We start from the raw sequence: 20836 nt of genomic DNA, 5'->3' as shown, positions 1-20836 counted from the left end.
GAGTTAATTTTGATACACAAGATTCGGACTTGAGATGACTCTCACTAAGGGTGGGCAACACCACAAAATTTGGTTTCAATCCAAAGTAATACCTGGTCCACAATTAGCACGACCAATACCAATATTGATAGTATATGTACTTTCATGAGCACCAAATTAACATTAAGCATTCCTTTTAAATTTTCTCTGTTAATTACTTTATCACATACATGTTACATAATATATAAATGTTTATTATTGTTTGTGTATACTGAATGCACAGTGTACACGTGCAAATGTTTATGAGTGCAGAACGCTGAGCTTTAACAAAGCATAACAGAGAGATGGATCCATTTTTGTTTTTTTTTATTTTGTTACCAGTCCTATTGACGCTAATATCGATATTCAAAAAACAAAACTTAGTATTGGCTCCATCAGCACTTTTGGTATCAGTCTGCCCACCCCTAACTTTCACCATGTCATCATGGCAGAGGAAAAGACAAAGGGAAGGAACTCATCACTCCGTTCTTGTAAATAAAACTTACTTTGACCAGCCACTTACTAGGCCATGGCCATTTTCGCTAATACCTGTTACAGTTGTGCACATTTTCACAAAGAGGGAAAATGTTAGGAAGATGACAAAATTACAATTACAATTACAATTCACATTTATCAAAAGCGACTTACATATGACAAGTCAGCCTTGGCTGACTACTTGAATGCGAAGACTTTGCATTTTCAGTTTTACAAGTTGCAGATATTACCTCTGAACAGCACATGATGAAACCACTACTTATTGAATGTTATGATATATTCTATATCCATTAAACCCAATCTCTTGCTCCATACTCTGACTCTGAGCTGATTGCTCACTCTGTTGTCTGCCTGTCAGTTAAGTATGCAGAGGGAGGAGGTACACAGGTGACACAAGAATGTACGCCTTTAGGCTACAAAAACACACACACTCTCTTTCTCCCTCTCTCTCTCTCTCACACACACACACACTCACACACACACACACACACACACACACACACACACACACGCACACACACACAGCCATTTTAGGAGTTACCACTTGAGAACTCACCACTGGGAAAAGCACGTACTCCCTGAGGAAGTCCTGAGACATGAACTGAGTGAAGTCTCCAAAGTCAGCTGAAACACACACACACACACACACACACACACACACCTTTTTAATCAAATATTTGAAAGATAGAGCCATCCCATCTCAAAAAAATGTATTTTTAACATATTTCTGTATTGTGTACAATCATACTTTAAGTCAAACACACATCTAAAGAACATACAAGATGTTTTTCCACTGAAGGCTTCTGTAAATTGTCGAAAACTGGCTGCATGAAGGAAACAAAAACATACAGGATGTTACTGGGCAGCACTACCTGCTTTCAGATAGGGTCTTTAAATGTGTCTTTACGCAGTGTTGTGCTGTCTGTCTCTGTGGGACGTGGGCGGGGGGGGTCAGCGGACGATCCTCGCCTCACGACAGATAAGGCTCTTCCTCAAGCTGCTGAGGCTAACCTTGGTGCTAGCGATAAGCTAACTGTCTGTTTACATTCCCCCTGAGACGCAGACAGCACCCAAGAGCAAGACTGAAGAGGTGGAATGAGGTTGTGTGTGTGTGTGTGTGTGTGTGTGTAAGACTGATACCATAGGAACTTAAGTGGACTGGGCTCTCCTAGTGGTATGCAGCCATATTAGGTAGTGAAGTCAAGATGACCTGAGAAAGTGTGAGTTTACACTCTCTCCTGCCCTCGCTCTTTTGCTGTCTGTCTCTCTTGTAGTAGTCTATGTTTGTGCGTGTGTGTGTGTGTGTGTGTGTGTGTGTGTGTGTGTGTGTTACCTTGTACTGCTAGGCCAGCTAGTCTGATACCCTGCTCTACTGTGCAGTGGAGACGTCCATCCAACACCTCCTTCTTCACCTGTAGGTAATACTGATACCTAGAAAGAGAGAAAGAAACAACTCAACTCCAACTGAAAACTGACAAACAAAAGCTTGGAAATGATGCCCAAATCTCCAATTTTGGATTGCATTTTGGAACACCGTTTAGTTTTGGGGGTTTTTCACAAGTCAGAGCTCGTTTTAACGAGTTCTGCCTTCAAATGAACAAATCACAAGACTTCTCAAATGATGCACAAACAGAGCATGTCCATCAAAGTACAACACTGGTGAAAACTCTTATTTTATGCAAGAAAAATTCTCTTATCCACTCAAGACCTCATGTCACGGCTTGAACTGCTCTTCCATTTTAGAAAAGAACTTTTATCTTACCAGGTGAAATACATACAGTACATTTTGTTCGTGGTTTATGTTATTTTTCCCAATTGACCATATTTTCTTAATGTATTAACTAGGGCTGGGCGATATAACATATAACAATATTTTCAACCAAATACCTTCATATCGATATTGTGATGACATTGTAAGGCTGACTGTTGGTGTTTTCACAAGATATTTACATACAAGATTGTTGCTAAAGTCTGATGCAGTCTGATGAGTTCAGAAAACATCCCTTTACTGTAATGCAGCCTTTAAAACCAGGAAAAGGCAACATTGATGCCACATCATGATATTACGATATCCAAATCCCAGATGATATCTAGTCTCAAATCACAATATCAATATAATTTTGAAATATTATCCTGCCCTAACATAAAAACTTGGAAAACATAATGATTTGACTTTGACACTTTAATCCAAAGAAAATAAGGGCTGTGTTAACCACAGGGCACATTAGCAGCTGAAGCACTGCAAGCTTCCATTGCCACAGAGAGCTTATTCTTCTGCCTCTGCTTGTGCAACAGAAATTATGCTTCAAGACGGTATTGGCAATACTATTACCAGTTAAAACTATGCCAGAAAACCCCATTACAACATCCAAGTCAGGAATGAGTGAATCACCACTATTTGAAATACTAGTGACTCACTCTTGACTTGAGAGGAATGCCAAATGTAGAGGCTAAACAATATAATTTTATGGTTCTGTAAATGTTAAGCCCACAGCAGGCTCACTAAATGGAGCTGGATGTTGGGCTGAGGCTAATATGGACGGGGTTTAATCTCACAAATTCCAAGGTAGGCCTGACACAAGCCGGACAAACGAAGGGGCTGGGTCCAGCATTTTAATTGCTATGCTAATGTGAGGCTCACAGCACCGCGGTTTAGGGCCGTGTTTTGCCAAAAGTAAGTTGATATGGCACTCTCCAGACTGAGCACACTGCCGCCTTCACAGATTGTGGTCAAACTCCAAAACCAAGACGCTGAAATGCATTGCACTTCTTAAGGTTTTGAGCTCCTTTTGTTCACTTTTAGCTGTGGTCCAACTGGATGTTTGTCTTTTGAGGAATGATGTGGCCACACAGGAGCAGAGGGAGAGAGGGGGAGAGGGAGGGAGATGGAGAAAACTGACAGGGGTGACCAGGCTCAGCTGCATCAAATTCGCACACCGTTTCCTGTTTGTTGCCATGGTAACCACAGAGTGGGTCTTTCCAGTGTGGGCTGTGAGACACCTTTCCTGACACACACACACATATACACACATACACACACATTCAGGAAGGCCTCTGAGTGGAAGCATACATCAGACAGTCCCTGCCAGAGTACACAAACTTCTGTGGAAACCACTGCGCTATACATGCTTAGTCACTCACACACACACACATACTCACACACATACACACACATAGAGTAGGGAGCCGAATCCTTCCATCCTAAATTTTAAACTCTTCTTCTTGTGCATCTACCTTCAGAGTATCTTGCCCTCCTCTACCTTCTTACATCTGTCATGTTTTTATTTGGTTTCACATTCCCTCTCGCTCCCTCTCTTCTTGTTCTTTTCTTTTTTGAGCTCCACTGTGCATACTCCGGGCCTATAATCTGACCCCGCCCTCCTCCCTCACCCTGTCATTACACCGGTTGGCTGAGCCGCCATTCCGTTCCCGTGGCAACCCTCTAATTAGCCAAACCCAACCACCGCGACTGCAGAGGGGGAGGAGCTTGATGCGGTCTGGAGGGAGGAGCCTAGCGGGACACAAAACCTTCAAATGACTGTGGGCTTTGTTTTTACTGACTCTCGACGTCCTCCATATGGGGTCCCGGGAAATGTTGAGGTCGACAGTGGTTGGTTCTCATTCCGAGGCTGACTGGTAACAACATGATGATGTTTATACATATGCGAGTTCCGCGGTGAAGAGGCGGACAGCAAACTGTTGAAATGACTGAGACGACCGAAAGCAAAACTGTGAAAGGTAGAGCAGAGAAGCCTCGGCAGGAATATGACCACAAAATATATGATTTCTGAATGTACGCTTCCTCGATCTCATACAGTGTGTCACTGAACATCACTGTCCGAGCTTCTGTCAACAACTTGAACACCAGCACAGCACAAAAACAGAAATACATCATAGATACACTTAAAAAAAAACATTGTCTTTGGCAGGGCCGGATGAATTTATTCTACCCGCATATGAAAACCACATGTTGCATATAAAAGGCTTCATTCCAAAACACTACACGTCCCATTTTTGGGACAATGGAGGCTTCAAATTCTTGCCTCAATATTTGAAAAATACAGCTGATTTCATCCTCAGATATGTTCATATTTTGCAGACAATGGCCTTAACAGAGATGTGATTGCTTGTGAATGGTAACTTTGGAAGAATAAATGTTTCTGTGGTAAGTCTGTATATGTTATACTCTTAAGCCTGCATTGGTTACTATAGCAAAATACGATAAATAATAATAAAAAAAAAAAAAAAACAGAGTGACACCTGCTAACATATTAAACACAATATGTATTAACCTGACATAAAAACATTCCTCAGATTAAAACAACCATCCATGAAGACAGATGGAGATGTAATGATTCATTTAATGTATCAAACATTAGAAATTCTGTTAATTCGACTGCATCGACCTGTTAAAAGAAATGAATGGAATGAATCACTCTAGCTTTGGCTTGAATTCATTTATTTATTCATTTAATTTGGATAGGGACAGTGTAAATTTATAAGGTAACATCTTGCTGAATTACACAAGTGCATGGATGTTCTGTATTTAGAGATATGAATTTGAATCAAATCATTCTTTATCAATCAATTCTTTCACAAAGAAAGATCAAACGTTGTTTAATTTGTTCATATTTCAGAACACAGAGGGTAATTTAAAAAATGTTACAAATGTGTCCCAACTTCCAGCCTTTTGATTGTGCTAACAGCCACTCTGGAAGCTTTGGAAGTTTTCCTCCTTACCGTTTCTTTTAGAAGACAAAGGGGAGTCTAGCAGTATTGCATTTCAAATCAAATTTGAACTTTCCCAAGAAGAGATATCGTTCTTAAATCAAATGGCCAGCCAGTGAACTGGGAATTGACCTGAAGCCAAAACTTCACACCCATAAACTTCATGCCCCTTTAACCGAGGTGATGTGTTTCTGATGTTTCAACATCACATTATGACTGAGATTCCAGGTTCCTAGGAACTGCTTTGTGTATTTTAGCGTTCGCATCACTACTACACTGTGGTTATCTACACACGCCCATTGTGTCTGTGACGTCTGTTCTTCAACAAGTGCAGGCCAGCGTGATATGTGCTGTTTGTAAGACCTTTTTGCAATTGGCCTCTATGATGTGACCTAGTTATGCATTATAGTGCCAGATAATTTCTCTCTAAATCGCCTGGGGTATACTTTTTAAATATTCTATTTGGGCAACCTTTAATAACAAAGTGAAATTATTTTCTGATTTTGCTCATTTTAATCACCCCCTTCTGTTCCTAGATTTTCAAATTATGTGTATTTTAACATCTTGTACTTTTTTCCTGGTTACATGTACTACTGTCTGTCTCGGCTATCTCCTGTCAAAAAGATTCAGTCTCAGTGAGGTACGTCCTGGTTAAATTACAAAAATAAAAAATACTGCCTACGGTGGAACGCACCTGGCCCACATGGCGGAGTGACATCACGATGATGTAATAACAGGTGAACATACACACATAGACTGACACATGGCTACATGAGGTAGTGCTTTCCTTTGCTGACTTGTACCACAGTGGAGCGCAGCACTGGCACTCCAAGCAGCCACACATGCCTGACACAAAGAGCCCTTTATATGCCCACGCATGTTCAAACCCTGCTCAAGACATGCTGCCAGATGTCCAAGTGGCCAGGACAACAGGCCTGTGAGCGTATGTGCATGGATGTGTGTGCGTGCGTGTGTGTGTGTGAATGTCTCAGCCCCCCGCCCCCTTCCCAAGTGGTACGACCCTGATCACCCCCCCTCACCCCCAGATGGATCCAGACAAGTTGTGTGGGCGGTTGGAGGATTTCACTTTGAAATTTGTTGAATCAGCAAGGGGCAGAACAGAGTACATCTGCGTGTGTATGTGAGTGCATGCATGTGTGTGTGTGTATGTGTGACTGATAACTAGCTGAACAAAGCTAGGATTTCAAGGCTGTTGTTGCTGGTAGCCTTGGGGGCTGCTGAGGCCAGCTGGCAGCGGCGCTCTGGTCAACAGCTCTCTGTTCAGGTTCCTCACTGGCCCCACCCTGCTGTCACACCCCCCACATCCTATCAGACAGATGCAAACACAAATCTGCTGTAAGGCCTGTGTTCTGCGAGGGCCTCAAATAAGATTTTCATGTATTTTCTTTTAGAGAGAACAACAGAGAGGAGGAGGGGAGTGATAACAAAGTTTTTTACGCTGATATAAAACCCTGCTACCGTCCAGCTCAGAGCTCAGTGTTAACAGGCTGGCCTTGCAGTCCAGCGTACTGAACCCTGCAGCAGTCCCATGTAATTATCCGCTTCAGCACCCATCAAGGTGTAATCAGGTTACCTGCTAATTTGTGACTCATGAAAGTGCAAGTATATAGGCCGTGCTCTCCATTTTAGGTAGGCAGCCCTAACCCCAGTGTAAGAGTAACCTATGAAATATGATAAAGTACCAAACTCACCAACCTTTGGATTATGACTTATGTTCATGGTGTAGTTATAATGAGAGACCACCAGAGCACCAGAGTAGCTTAGACAATAACTCAATAATTTACAATAATTCAACAGTGCAATAGCCCTCTGTATATAAAGTGTATATAGGTATACTTTTTACATGCGTGCAATTTTATTCTTGTTGGGTTAATGCACATATTTATACATACCGTTCATATTTACACTGTAAATACTGTACTATAGATAATATACATATATTTATATCCGCTGCACTGCACTTTTTTTTTTCACTTCTGGTTAGATGCTAAACTGCATTTCGGTGTCTTAATACTTGTACTTTGTGCAATGACAATAAAGTTGAATCTAATCTAATAAAGCACATAATGCACATGCTTTTTTTACAACTAGGATTAATGCTCAACTAGGATTAAGGCACATATGTATACATAATTCACATACTTTTTTCTGCAAATTTCTAATGCACATATTTTTAGATTTCTTATTTCTTTTCTATGTCTTATAATTTCACTGATGCTTACAATTTGTTCTTCTCTTGAGAATCTGAGTAACTGCAACTGACCCAATTTCCCCTCAGGGATCAAGCAAGTATTTCTGATTCTGATTCTGATTCTGACACAAGGAGGGGAAATATCCAACTAAGGACTTCTGCTAATGCAAATGTTTCTGTTTCTGTTTTCGCTGTAAAAATGGAATGGATTGGGTTGGGCACCTTGAGTGCACGACATTTAAATATAATATTCATTCATTCATTCATTCGATATCCAGATCCAGATGAAGAAAGAAAGAAAGAACGAAAGAAAGACAGACAGAGAAAAAGTAGATACAATGATAGGTTATTAGGCTGAATGGCATTATATGCAGTAGGAGGAAGTGTGGGATTAGAACAGGCAGCTAGTCCGAGGTTAAGCGCTGTACGACTGACTCTGGATGAGAAAACACACACATGCATACATACACAGAGAGAGAGAGCACTCCCATTCACATAGAAAGGCCTCCCTCACACACACAAATAAAAGGAAAGTGTTCCCCACACCAACGCACTCCAAACGCACTGTGTTGACCCTCTAGCACCTTATCAACAACCACCCCCCCCCCACAAAAAACAGCCCCTTAGCCCTCGCCTCGGGTAATTTTCACAGCTGCGTGGAGCGAGGGAGGAATGGATGAATGAACGGAGGGGGAGAGAGGGGGATCAAGTATCAGGTTACACATCAGTCAAACACTAAACTTCAAAGCCCTCACTGGACCACATTGGAAAAACTCACATTCATTACTTTCTCAGTCTTTCTTATTTGCTCAGTGCAGACAGACACGTCTCTCCGGTATTCTCTTTCTTCAAAAAGAAAAAAAAAAACAGCTATTGAATGCTGAAGGAACGTCAGCATTATGTTCAGATATGCATGTTGAGGTACTTGGATTACTTTTTTGTGGCCACATGCCTTTATTAATTTATTTTTATGTCCTGTAATCAGGTATAAGTTAATTTTTAGAATGTTATTTTTCCTGTATTTTGAGCAAATTTGATAGCATGCTCCTAATTGAGACCTAAATGAGACTAGTTTGTTTTTTATTAAGTTTATAACAACAAAATACTGTTTAGGGTAAGTACTAGCTCTGTCCCAGGGCGTTTCTGCGGCGAGCCTGTTGTTAGCCTGGCCCTGCTAATGCCCTGCCAGAGACGATTTAAAATACCACTGAAGAAATTCTCACTGTTTGTACTTTGATGATTCCAAACAGTCTTTACCTACACTGAAGACTTTTCTTCAGACTGGCTATGGTCTCCATTCTAAAAGTTAAAAAAAAAAAAAAAAAAAAATGAACAGGAAAAGTAGCATGAGCAGAATCCCTGAGGAGAAGTGGGTTCACTCAGGTGCCATATTGGGAGCGCCCCCAGGGCAACCAGTTCAGTGCTGACTGTGTTCAGACCAAACACCAAGCCAGCTTTTCACGTGATGCAATTACATATGAAGTCAGTGCAATGACGCAAATGTCACAAATTTCTGTGTATTAGGTGAATTTCAATTTTTCAACTGGCGCAACAAATTTCCATGCAAATCTGTGACGTGAAAACTCACTTCACATTTGGTCTGAACACACAGTCACATGACAAGACACCTATCTTTGTGAATGGAGAGTTGTTGATATTTAATGTTCTGATATACTTAGTCATTCACATTACATATTTATGACAAAAAAAAAAGAATGAATTGTTAACAACATAGAATGTGACAGTTTCTTTTAAATGACACCTTTGGCACAGATAAGCTTTCTTCCACTTACCAACACTTACACACACGTGTGTCCTCTACTGTTTCACTGGCATCACTGGCACAGCTAGCAGCACAGACTTAAGTCCAAAGTGCTGAGGATAAAGACACTTGCTGCATGTGTGAAGGAAGGAAGCCAACCCTTATGGTGCTAATTCTACATTTCGTGTGAAACAGCTTTTCAAACAAAACATCAATAATGTAGACCAACACAGTATCCTGTACATTTACTGCACTTGTTTTGATCCACTGACTCACAGTCACATGTCCAGGGCACCAGCCAGAAGCCAACTCTTGCTGCTAAACTTTTACTTTCTCTGCTCCCACTTGTCTTTCTCCTTCCCTCCATCATCATTCCTCCACATCTCCCCTTCCCCCTTCACCAGAGCGGCTGGGGAAGCAGAGCGATGACACAAGCTGTTGCTATGCAAAACCCCATGACACCAAAAAGCCACTTCAGTAGCTTTGACCCCAATAAAACTTTGATCAATAAATCATCTCCGTTCCAAAAAGGGTTGAACAGTTTTCCTTTTTAAACCGATTGATGGCACAAAGCAATGATTTCTTTCAAAGTGACGATCCACAAGATTCTTGTTTTGTTGATTTTGGTCTTCTATTCAATGCAGGAACTGGAGTAATAAAGATATTCAATGTAGACTGTGGCCTCTTAGATTTCGTCCACTTTTTTAATGCTCATTACAAACCACTGTTGTTGTCTCAACCTGTGGTTCTCCACCTCTCAGGGCGCTAGAGGGGTCACAAATTAAAAAAAAAAAAAAAAAAAAAAAAATCCTACTACATAAATTTATTATCATCTCTATTTTTTCTAGTTTTTCTCTATTTTTTGTTGTTGTGAAAAATTAAGTAGCTTACAGCCTAAATAGACTTCTTCTGATAATTCAAATGAAAGCACCTGAAAATGAAAATCTGCTGGCGACACAGGGGGGTAGGAGCAGGTTTTGCTTCATTTTAACAGGTCGGACATCTTAAAGGTCGAGAACCCCTGCCAGAAATGCATCACTTCCTGTGTAGAAGAAGATTTTTTCCCGGGAAAGAAGAACCATAAATGTAAACACTTTGTACAAGTGGTTTTAGGAAGCACGATTACATGGTGTGAATAAGCAACGGTGAATATTTATTGATATGAAAAAAGTTGTGGATTATTACTTCAAAGATATTTGACGTGGTGGAGGTTGAGGGCGGGGTAATAAAAAATAGACCTGTGTTTTGATGTGTTAGATAAGACTGCATTTGAACTGATGTGATTAAAGTGGGCAGGCCTTTTGGAAATGCCTGCCTGAGGGCCTGGGTATGTTCTTACAATGTAGTGTATTGTGACTAACTCTTCTGACAGGGCTGCAGCTGGTTTTTGAGAGGATTCTTGGGGGCAGGGGGTGTGCACAGTGTGTGTCTGTGTGTGTGTGTGTGTGCATGCGTGCGTGTGTGTGTGTGTGTGTGTGTGTTTTGTAAGCCAGACATTGCCCCCCTCCCCCTAACACTTCTGCTGGGAGGAATGTGTGGTCCGCCTCCTACGCTGGACGGCTGTGCCAACATTCCTGACTAACAGAGAGAAAGAGAGAGAGAGAGAGAGAGAGAGAGAGAGAGGGAGAGAGGGAGAGATGTGAAATGAGAAATGAAAGGATCTGGGCCCGATAAAAGGAGTAGGGCTAACACTATGTACAGGGATTGAAAGCAAAAGAGAGCGGACAGCTAGAAAAAAAGGGGACCATTGTTCCCTAAACTTGCCCCTAAGGTCCCACCACAACCCTTCCAACCCCATACACACAAACACAAACACAAACACACACACACACACACACGTAAAAGCCCACAGGGGATTCCTGGAATACCAGCCCCTCCAGCAGAGCAAAGCCTCTGTGTAATGAACCTGCACACACTCTCTTTCCATCACACACACACACACACACACGGTGAGTGGAGGGCGATAGAAAATGACTTTATAAATTCAAACAGAAGGCCAGAAATAGCATCGATCGCTGACTCCACCGTCAGAAACGTCAAGCTGTGACCTGCAAGTGACCTTTCCCACATCCAGTCAAGCAGCAGCCGCAAATTCACCAGCTCAGTGCTACCAGACCCGTGGTGGGAACACATTGTGTATGTAAGTGTGTGTGTGTGTGTGTGTGTGTGTGCACGAGAGAGGGAATCTGAGATGGCAGACACCGCTGCTCTCTCTACACATTGACCCCTGGATGCCCTTTTCACAGTTAGCTAACACACTCACTTGCGCTGTCTCTCGCTATCTCTCACGCTCACACACATACACACACACACACATACACACACACCTTGGTATGAGAAGAAAATGGCTGCCAATGATGATGTAAATCCACCTGCAGTTGACCTGATGCATCCAAAGATCACATATGTTTTACGTCCAGCCTTCCAGACTCCAAAAGAGGACATTAACTCTCTCTCTACAATATCCCATCAGGTACAGGCAGTTTAATACCGTTACCATGGTGACTGCCCTGCCACTGACCTACAATAAAGTTGCCTAAACAAACACTTCCAACTTGTGTATAATTTTTGAAAGGTGCAGGACAGGCTGCAGTTTAGTTCCAGGGACATATTTGTGAGAGTTACATGGAACATGTATCCGCATTTCTCTAAGTGACAGCAGCTTTATCACCATGACAGTAAATGGGGAGTGTGTGCAAGGCAGGAAGCAGCCAGTTCACACAGGCGCTGCACCTCGCTGCTCAAGGCAGAGCAGAGCACTTTTCAAAGCTGAGAACAGTTCAACTTTTTGGAGGAGTGCACAAGGCACAGGAAGCTTTTGTTAAGATCTGATGAATCACAAGGAAGATGAAGGACGTTCAGTGGAATTGCACACAGGCAGCTGACAGCTTACAACATTACCGTGAATAAAACGTGAGAAAGCACCAGAGCATGAGGCGGTGGCCCTTACTCTGAACATAGAAACAGTAATCTAGAAACAATAATCGAGTGTGGCCAGACCTTCGTTTAAAACAAAAGGTAAGTCTGGAGAAGTTCAAGCAGTTGTTCCCCAGGCTGACCAGGACTTTGCACCAAGCTAGTACTACAGGCCTGCTGATTGACTGAGCCAAAATAAATCAAACTCTTTAGATCTATTCACACAGAACACAATGCAAATAAATGGCACAAAATTATAAAATTTTTTTTTTTTTTTTTTTTTTTGTACCAAAACTATTAGCCAAATTTCCATCATGTTTGCCTGCTGAAATGAAAGCAAAGACACAGTCTGTCTCCTCTGGGTCACTCCTTGTGGTTCTTTTTGCTCTGTAGCTGTTATGGCTTTTATCATAAAGCTCTTTAAAGGTTATCAACAGCTCCAAGTCCATCCTGAATGCTGGTTCCAGACACATGACCCCAAAACTAACCTGAGTTTTCTGTCAGCCTTTTCACTTTTAGGAGTTCACAGAGATTCATTGTTTCGTCTTCAAATCTTGTAGTGCACGTTTTTCATGCCAAAAATTTGCATATATGCAATTAAATCTCTGTTGTGGGGTCTTCAGGCTAAGAAGCTGTAAATGCTTCATGAACTCAGTTTATGAAGCTAGTATTAGGGTTTTCATACATTTTGTTTCTGCTTGGAATAATAACAAACCAGCGGCACTGTTTCAATTGGGTGTGTCTTCAAACATAGAGCCAATCACATTGCATCCTCTGGATCCACCAGTCTCGTTATCCAACCCAAGTCCTCCAGGCCTCTGTTGTTGTGAAGGGAGCTCTGGTAAAGTGAAATGCGGAGCACACCTGCTGTGTTGTGGAGTTTCTGATGAGTGTGTGACAGCCGGGCATAAGACTGATATGGTTGGCAGCTGCTTTGTAAAGGAAACAAATGTGCATTGTGCAACCAGGCTTTTCAAAATGAAGTTGTGTGAGCACATCCTAAGGTGTAGGACTGGGGTGCAGACAGCGGTGTAGTTTACCTGGTGACTTCCTGCTCAAGCCGGGACACACTGGGCACGTAGAACATGACTCCGAAGAAGAGCAGCGGCTCGTTGCCGAACTTGTCCAGCTGCTTCTTGAGGGGCTTCTCCAGCTCGACCCAGCGCTGGGCCGGAGCCTGGGTCTTTCCTTGGAACCACAGCCCAAAGTAATGGGTCTGGAGTGAGGGGAGAGGGAGGGGGGAAGGGGAGGAGACGGCAGGAAGTGAGAGAAGAAGAGATGGAAGGAATGAGTGGGAGAGAGAGGAAGGAGATGGATGAAATGAAGAGGAGATGGGACGGGGCAAAGTGGGGAGAGGAGGGGGGTGGAGTGGTGGGGAGAAAGACGCAATGAGGAGAGAAGAGAGAGACAAACAGGGGATGAGGGAGGAGAAGCGAGGAGAGATTAATAAGCAGACAAAATTCAGCAAGCAAATATTTCTCTTTCTTATCTGATGAAGCGTTTGACGTCAGCAGCATAACTCCATTAAACATAAATATGAGACCGGACCAGTGATCAGTGAGCTCACCCTCAGACCAGAGCAGAGTCACTGCATCGCTCTAAATCACTTCACATCCTCCAGCTGCATGTGTGTGTGTGTATACACTGGTGTCATGAGGAGGTTTACACACCTGCTTTTGGCCACAACACTTGACTCTTAACTCTCACTTTTTATTTTTTTCCAGGGATTTTTGGAGGGTAATTTTCTTGTAATTTGTATATTTGTTTACTTTATTTACATTTTATTTATTTTATATATACAAATAATTTGATCGTTTTTTTTCTAATTTTTTGAGGGTAAATTTGTGGTATTTTTCTTGTGATTTATCTTCAAATATAATAATAATGATGCTATTTTTTTTGTTTTGTTTTATTATTTTTGTTTGATTTTATTTGGGTGTTTATTGGGTGTTTTTGTTTGGGGGGGTTTTTTGTTGTTGTTTTTACAAATTTTTAAACACTTCTCTGGGTAAAGTTACTAATTTTCTAGTTTTTTGTTGTTGTTTTTTTCTAATTTTCAGGTCATTTTCTGCTAATTTGCAAATTGCCTTCTTTGCCATGTTTTTTTTTTTTTTTTTAAAGAAATCAAGTGAATTTGCTCAAGTTTCAAAGCGTTAACACACTCGAAGTGTGTTGTGTATGTGCACCAGTGTGTTTGTGTGTGTATGCGTGTGTGTGTACATGCATGCACCCACCTCAGCATCAAGCACACAAACATGCACACACACACATAGAGTTTGAGGTGCAGCAATGAAGATGAAAAACACACACATCCACACAGTGGTGAGGCTGCAGGCATGCGGGGAGCAAACAGAGGCTGAGCGAGGCCGTCTCTCTCTCTTCTTTATAACACGACTGACACCTGGCAAATACCACAACACTCTGTGAGCACACACGAGCCCACCAGCTCTCTGTCTCTCTCTCTCTGTCAGCACCTCCAGCGGCTGCAGACAAGCAGTTGAACACACACACACGGAGCATGCTGTCCTCAGCCGAACACACACATCCCTCCTTTGATCTGTGCTCTAACTAGCTGCCCTTTCACACACAAACAACCCCGTACATACAAACACAAACAGACAAATCCCATGGAAAGCTACGTGCGCTCTGGGCTTTCCCCGGGAAGTTAAACGGAATTTAAACACAAGATGTTTGACGTCAAACCAGCATCACCGAGCTGACATTTCAATTTCAAGCAAAATGTAGTATTTTTTGCTGCAGAATTTTTTAATGGTTAATATTTGCTACCTTCAGGATCTTTTTTTTGCTTTTTTTGCTAATTTTCTGGGAGTTTTATGTGCAAAATTTCAGATTTTGTTTCACATTTTCAGGTAAATTATTTGCCAATTTTCTTATAATTTTTAAACTAATGTAATACAATGTTTTGCTAATTTGCTAATCGCCTTTTTCCTTTTGAGGAACATCAAGTGCATTATGTGGTGTTGTAGAAAACATTGCATATGGCCACAAATGTCGTTGTATTCGCTGCATTTATCAGATAAACGCCCAAGCTTTAAAATGGATATAGTCACGGGAAAAAAGAGAAAGAGAGAAAAAACTCCAACAAGAGACGGGAACAGTGAGTGGCATTATTGATTATTGTTATTAATTAGTCAGAAGAGGTAGGAGAGAAGAGTGAGTTCAGTTGAAAAGAGAAGTGAGTGAGTTGAGCAAGAAATACTGAAAAGAGTGAGAGGCTTATGTGCAGGCAGAGTGAGGATGCAAAAAATCATACACATGAACAGATGGGCACTTAAAAAATCAAATAGTACAGTATCTTTGACTGAATATTTTGATATTGATATTGTGAGGATACTGTAGGGATAAGTAGTGTTATGAAGCTTTGATGAGGTATTTACACACATTTTTTTGATACACAAGGTAGCAACAAATGTCCTTTAAAACCATAGACAGATGACATTTACACCATATCATGACATCACAGCATCTGAATCCCGGCCAATCTAGACTTATGGTATTGATTTCATATTGATATACCGCCAGCCTAGTTGCTAGTTCAAATCCTAAGACAGACAGGAAAAATTCAGGTGGACAATATCTCTAAGTGCCCTTGAGCAACTGCCCTTGAGAGTGGCTGGTACATTTGTGCAAATCTGCTCCCATGCATGAATGTCGAACTCCAAGTGTACAGCGGGGTGTTGATGAAACGTCCCTGCATGGTCAAAAAAAAAAAAAAAAAAAACAAGCTGAAAATGTCAAGGGGAGAAGAGGAGAGACAAAGCCAGGGCAGAGACTGAAGAAGGGGGGGTGACGGTGGGACAGGGGGATGAGCAGTATCTCTTTCTTCTTCGCTGAAAAGAGGACAGAGGTACACCACGCTTCGTTAGAGACAGACAAGGACGCTGCAGGAGAGAGACAGCAGAGGGCAGGGAGACACACACCACGTCTGCGGAGAGACACGTGGCACGCACGCACACACACACGCACACACACACACACACACACACACACACATCTACCACTACAATCCAATCTTCCAAATGTGCTTCAAAGTGAATGTTTTGGCTTGTGTACTGTATGTGCTGATATGGGTTTCGGGACACCAGTGCTGATACTTTGATACTGAAGTCCATATTTTTTGCCATTCATTTTTATGCCCTAAACTCTCCAGCGATTCAGTGATTCCTGCAGACCTTTCCTCCTGGCAGGGTGGAAAAGTGAGCATTTAAACTAAGCCAGCATTTAAATTTAGCACTGGGACACTGAAGCTCCCCTCTTAAACCCAGATTAATGAAATTCCTGTAGGGTTTGCACCTCTTTATGCAGGCTGACCCATGACACCTATTCAGCAGCAGGGGAAAACTCTGGGATACCTGACTGGGCCTAAATAAAGGTTTCATTCACTGAAATACTTCATGAATAATTCAATGAAAAAAAAAATACAACCAGGAATAAACAAATAAATAAAATTCAGTTGAGGCTTGGAGACTGGTCCAAACCTAACTGAGTAATAAAATAATGATGGTGTGATTTTTTGCTCTACCAAGTCTAAATGTTTTCTCACATCTGGAAAATACAATTTGTAGCACCATAATAAATCATTTGTAATACTATTTTGTCATACATTTTCCTGTATCAAAAAATAGCAGCTCCTGTGATCTGGATATTGTGTTTGGCTGTAATGCAATTTCAGTGATATTTGGATGAATTGTTCAGCCCTACTGGCAGATGTTTAGTAAAAGTGAAAACGCATGGAATTGTTTCAAATAAGGCCTGAGCTCTCCTCACCTCCCGTAGCTCCAGCCTCTGGGCCACCGCCTCCAGACATTCCTGTCCCGTACTCTCCACTGACAGAGTGCATTCAATCACGTTGCTGTCCAGCAGGCGAATCCGCGTCACAAAGTAGTTCTTGCTCAGGACGTTGTAGCGCCGCGTGCGCCGCAGCTTCAGCCTGAAGGGCATGGCTCGCAGGGGGTGGCGGCTGGGTCACGGCGGAGTCAAAGGTCAAAAGTCACTTAGGAGCAAGCGAGGGGGAGAGAGGGGAGGGGCGGGCTCTATGACCTGGCCGTTGCCCTCCTCACTCTCGCGCGACGCCAGCCGCACCACCGGGTGGAGAAATGCACCCTGGGAAGGCGCTGGCCCATTCCCAAAGATGTCCGGAGAGGAGGAGGAGGACGACGAGGAAGAGGGGGATGAACAGTTTCTGTTGGGAAAGATGCAAAAGAAGATTAGTGAATATGAAAAACATCATGGATAAAGAGTTGCAGTCATTCCTGTCTTCTTTCACACCATCTACATCTGCAAAATCCAGTGGACAGCAGCAGCAACATGGTGCTCAGATCAGTAAACACCGTGCATATCTAACCCTCCCACGCCTTTCCCCATATAATCACTCTGCCCAACTGGCACAAACAAGCAGAAACAAAAAGACAGACGAGGCCAGCAGACTGAGCGGGGACAGCACTGGACACACAGCTTTATCCTATAGCCGTGGCAGCTGCGCTCCTTCCAGCTCCACGCCGCCCAGCGCCCGCTGGAGCTGCGAGACAGAGGCAGAGATGTGGGGCCATGGATGAACGGACATCAAACGGCAGAGCACAGACATCCATCTGAACCCGGCAGCTGGCTTTGAGGAACTAATGGAGCTTCTAAAGTCTCATATGTGCCTGTGTGGGAGGCCTTTCCTTTCCTTTTTATCTCCCCTCTCCCTCTCCATGCCCCAGCGGAGCACAGTGCCACACATTGTACAGTGTAGCCGTGTGGAAGATCACAGACTCACACAGACACAGAGGCACTCCGGACTGCTTAATGATCTTCAGTGGCAAGAAAACTGGGAATTGGAATATATACTGTAAACCCAACGGGGTAAATGTAACTGATAATGGCTGCAGCTCCACAGCAAACAGCACAGCATTTTAATCCTTTGAAACCCGAGCAAATTCACTTCATCTCTTTTAAAAACATTATTTATTTAAAATTAAATGATAAGAAAATTACTATCATATCACTATAAAATTAGCACAAAAATCTGGGAAAAAGAAAACAGAAGAAAATTTCCATAACCTTGCCACAAAATTACCAAAAAAGACGTTTTAAAAAAAGAAAATAAACAGAACAAAGAAAAACTAACTAACAATCAGAAAAAAGCAAAAAAAGTAAAAAAAAAAAAAAAGAGTATAATTATTAAAATTCTGTATTTAAAATTTTATTAGTGCCACATCACAAAAACATTGCCCCCCAAAAATGTTTTAAACAACAAACAAAAAATAATATGGAAATATTTAATATAATAAGAAATGGCCATAAAAATGCCACATAATTAGACAAAAAAGGAACACTTACAAGAAAATGACCAGAAAATTCCCAAAACAAAATAGTTTAAAAAATACAAGAAAATTGTTAGTAAATAATATTAGCAATAAAATAAAATAAAAAATATTGTATAATTATTATACTTTTATATAAAAAAATAAATGAGAGGACTATTATCATAAAATAAGTACATAAATTACAATTACCAAAAAATTAGTGGAAAAAAAAGAGTCAGTAATTTTCAAAAGGGGAAATAAAGCCTTTCAAAATAAAATCCCTACTGCCCTCAGGCTCCTGGGTTTCACAGATTTAAAGAGACTGGAAAACCACACACAACACACACACACGCATGTACGCACACACATGCTCACACACACACACACATGCACACTCACTCACTCACACACACACACACACACACACACACACACACACACAGTGGTTTGAAGGCTGAGACAGGTCTTCAGGGAGCCTTTTGAATGAATCCCTGGGTTAGTCATCAGTTCTTGGCTTTCATGTCTCTTAATGAGTAAAGGGGCTTTGAAGAAGAACCCGATAAACACAAACACACACACACACACACACACACACACACACACACACACACACACACACACATATGCTACTACAGTACACACCCACAGCAAAGAACAAGAGGCCCAGCTTACTCTTTAGCAAAAAACAATTGCTTTAACCTGAGCAATTTAGCCATCAGCCACTCAGGGCTTTCCTTCCTAACATAATGCTGATGTTGTGAATGGAAATCAACTGAAATAGCTGGTGTCAGTTTTAAGGCAGGTGGTCTCTTGCAGCTTTGTTAGACAGGAACCAGACCAGAAAACCAATCCAAAGGCTCCATGCCTTCTCGGCAGGGGAAGAACAACCTCTCCTCCATACCAAAACACAGCCCACTGACAGAACTGGCAACCCGGAACAAAGGGGGGAGGCTGGCACGGCCTAATAGAGAGGAAAAGTGCATGAGAATGGAGCCAGGACATAGGAAGCAGAAAGACTGGATAATTAAAGAAAAAATATCAAACATGAAACCTGAAAGAGGAGCGAGAAAAACATGGAAAGGCAGAAGAGTCGGGAGGAAAATGGCATGACAATGATCAGCAACCAAAGTGAAAAACAAAAAAAAAAAAGAAAAAGAAGGAAAAAAAAGGAGAAGGAGGAGGAGAAAAAGTGGATGTGTTGCTTCTTGTCCTGGGCCCTGGCAGTGTGCTGTTGATAGTCAGCTTGGACCCCGGCCCAGATTCCTCTCTACCCTGACTGGAAAAACAGAGCACACCTGACACAAGTATGCACCGCAAGGAGGGAGGGTGTGAGTGTGAGAGTCTGTGTGTGTGTGTGTGTGTGTGTGTGTGTGTGTGTGTGTGTGTGTGTGTGTAAGCGGAGTGAGCGAGAGAGAAAAGGAGAAAGGGGGTTGGACTTGAATGAAAGGGGACAGGAAGCAGTGGCAGCAGCAGCAAACTCAGTAGACAGACTTTTTTTTTTGTTCTTTTACATAAATCTGTTGGCTTGTGTCAAGAAAATGACCAGAAAATTACCACACAATTAACCAAAAATTTGAAAATAAATAGCAAGATAAATGCGAATAAAATGTCGCAAAATTATTGAGGAAAAAATGTTTTAAATAAAGAAACAGAAAAAAAATAACAACAACATCAACAATAATGGCAATAACAATAATAATAATAACACAAGAAAATGAAATTACCCACCCAAATTTGCAAATTCATTGTATTTCTTTTTTGGTTTCAATTTTTTGGAGGATGTATTTATTTATTTGTTTATATATTTATTTATTTGGTATGTCTTCTTCTTTTTTGTATTCTTTTTTTCAAATTTTGCGGTAATTTTATAGTTGTTTTCTTGTAATTTAATTTTAAACATAAATCTAAAATAACTTATAATAATAGTTTATGATTATTTTTATGCATTGTTTTGTTTTTTTTTTAACTAATTTTCCAGGAATTGCTGGTGTTTTACTAGTTTCTTCATTTTCAGGGTTTTTTTTTTTCCTAATTTGTTCATCACACTTTCCCCCATGTTTTGGAAACGGATACGGAGCCACGGCCGCTGAATAATAAACTCAATCATTCAAAAACAAAATCGTGAAAAAAGGTGAATTTGCTGAGGTTTCCTAGAGCTAAATGCTTATGAGAGAAATCTGAATGCAACCTGAGATGAGGAAGAAAAACAAAAAGATGCAACAGGGATGGGGCGAGGCGGCCGACTCGTGACGGTGGGTCACGTGTCCACTAAGTGCACAAACTAACAGTCTGAAGGTGGAGAACAGTGTGTGGGACAGAGGGGACCGGCTCCAGAGCTCAGGGGAACATGTCGTCCCCATCCCCCGTGTCCGCTACGCCCCTGGCACTCTCCAAAAG

The 20836-nt window shown here is 41.7% G+C and overlaps 1 protein-coding gene across 1 annotated transcript in view; it reads right to left on the bottom strand.

Annotated features, from left to right (window-relative positions):
* The window catches only part of LOC115356195 (tyrosine-protein phosphatase non-receptor type 14), a 53640-nt gene that overhangs the window by 19405 nt on the left and 13399 nt on the right, over positions 1-20836 (bottom strand). Inside the window, exons 2-5 of the mRNA XM_030047262.1 lie at positions 16920-17334; positions 13172-13347; positions 1847-1944; positions 1070-1137 (exon numbers count right to left, since the gene is read on the bottom strand). Coding sequence (XP_029903122.1) covers positions 1070-1137; positions 1847-1944; positions 13172-13347; positions 16920-17093 — 516 coding nt within the window. The 5' untranslated portion in view covers positions 17094-17334. The remainder of the gene's footprint in view (positions 1-1069; positions 1138-1846; positions 1945-13171; positions 13348-16919; positions 17335-20836) is intronic.

The sequence above is a fragment of the Myripristis murdjan genome, chromosome 24 (genome assembly GCF_902150065.1).
Source record: "Myripristis murdjan chromosome 24, fMyrMur1.1, whole genome shotgun sequence".
Classification (NCBI taxonomy): domain Eukaryota; kingdom Metazoa; phylum Chordata; class Actinopteri; order Holocentriformes; family Holocentridae; genus Myripristis; species Myripristis murdjan.
Note: the sequence above shows the minus strand (reverse complement) of the source record. Positions and strands in the feature narration are given on the sequence as shown.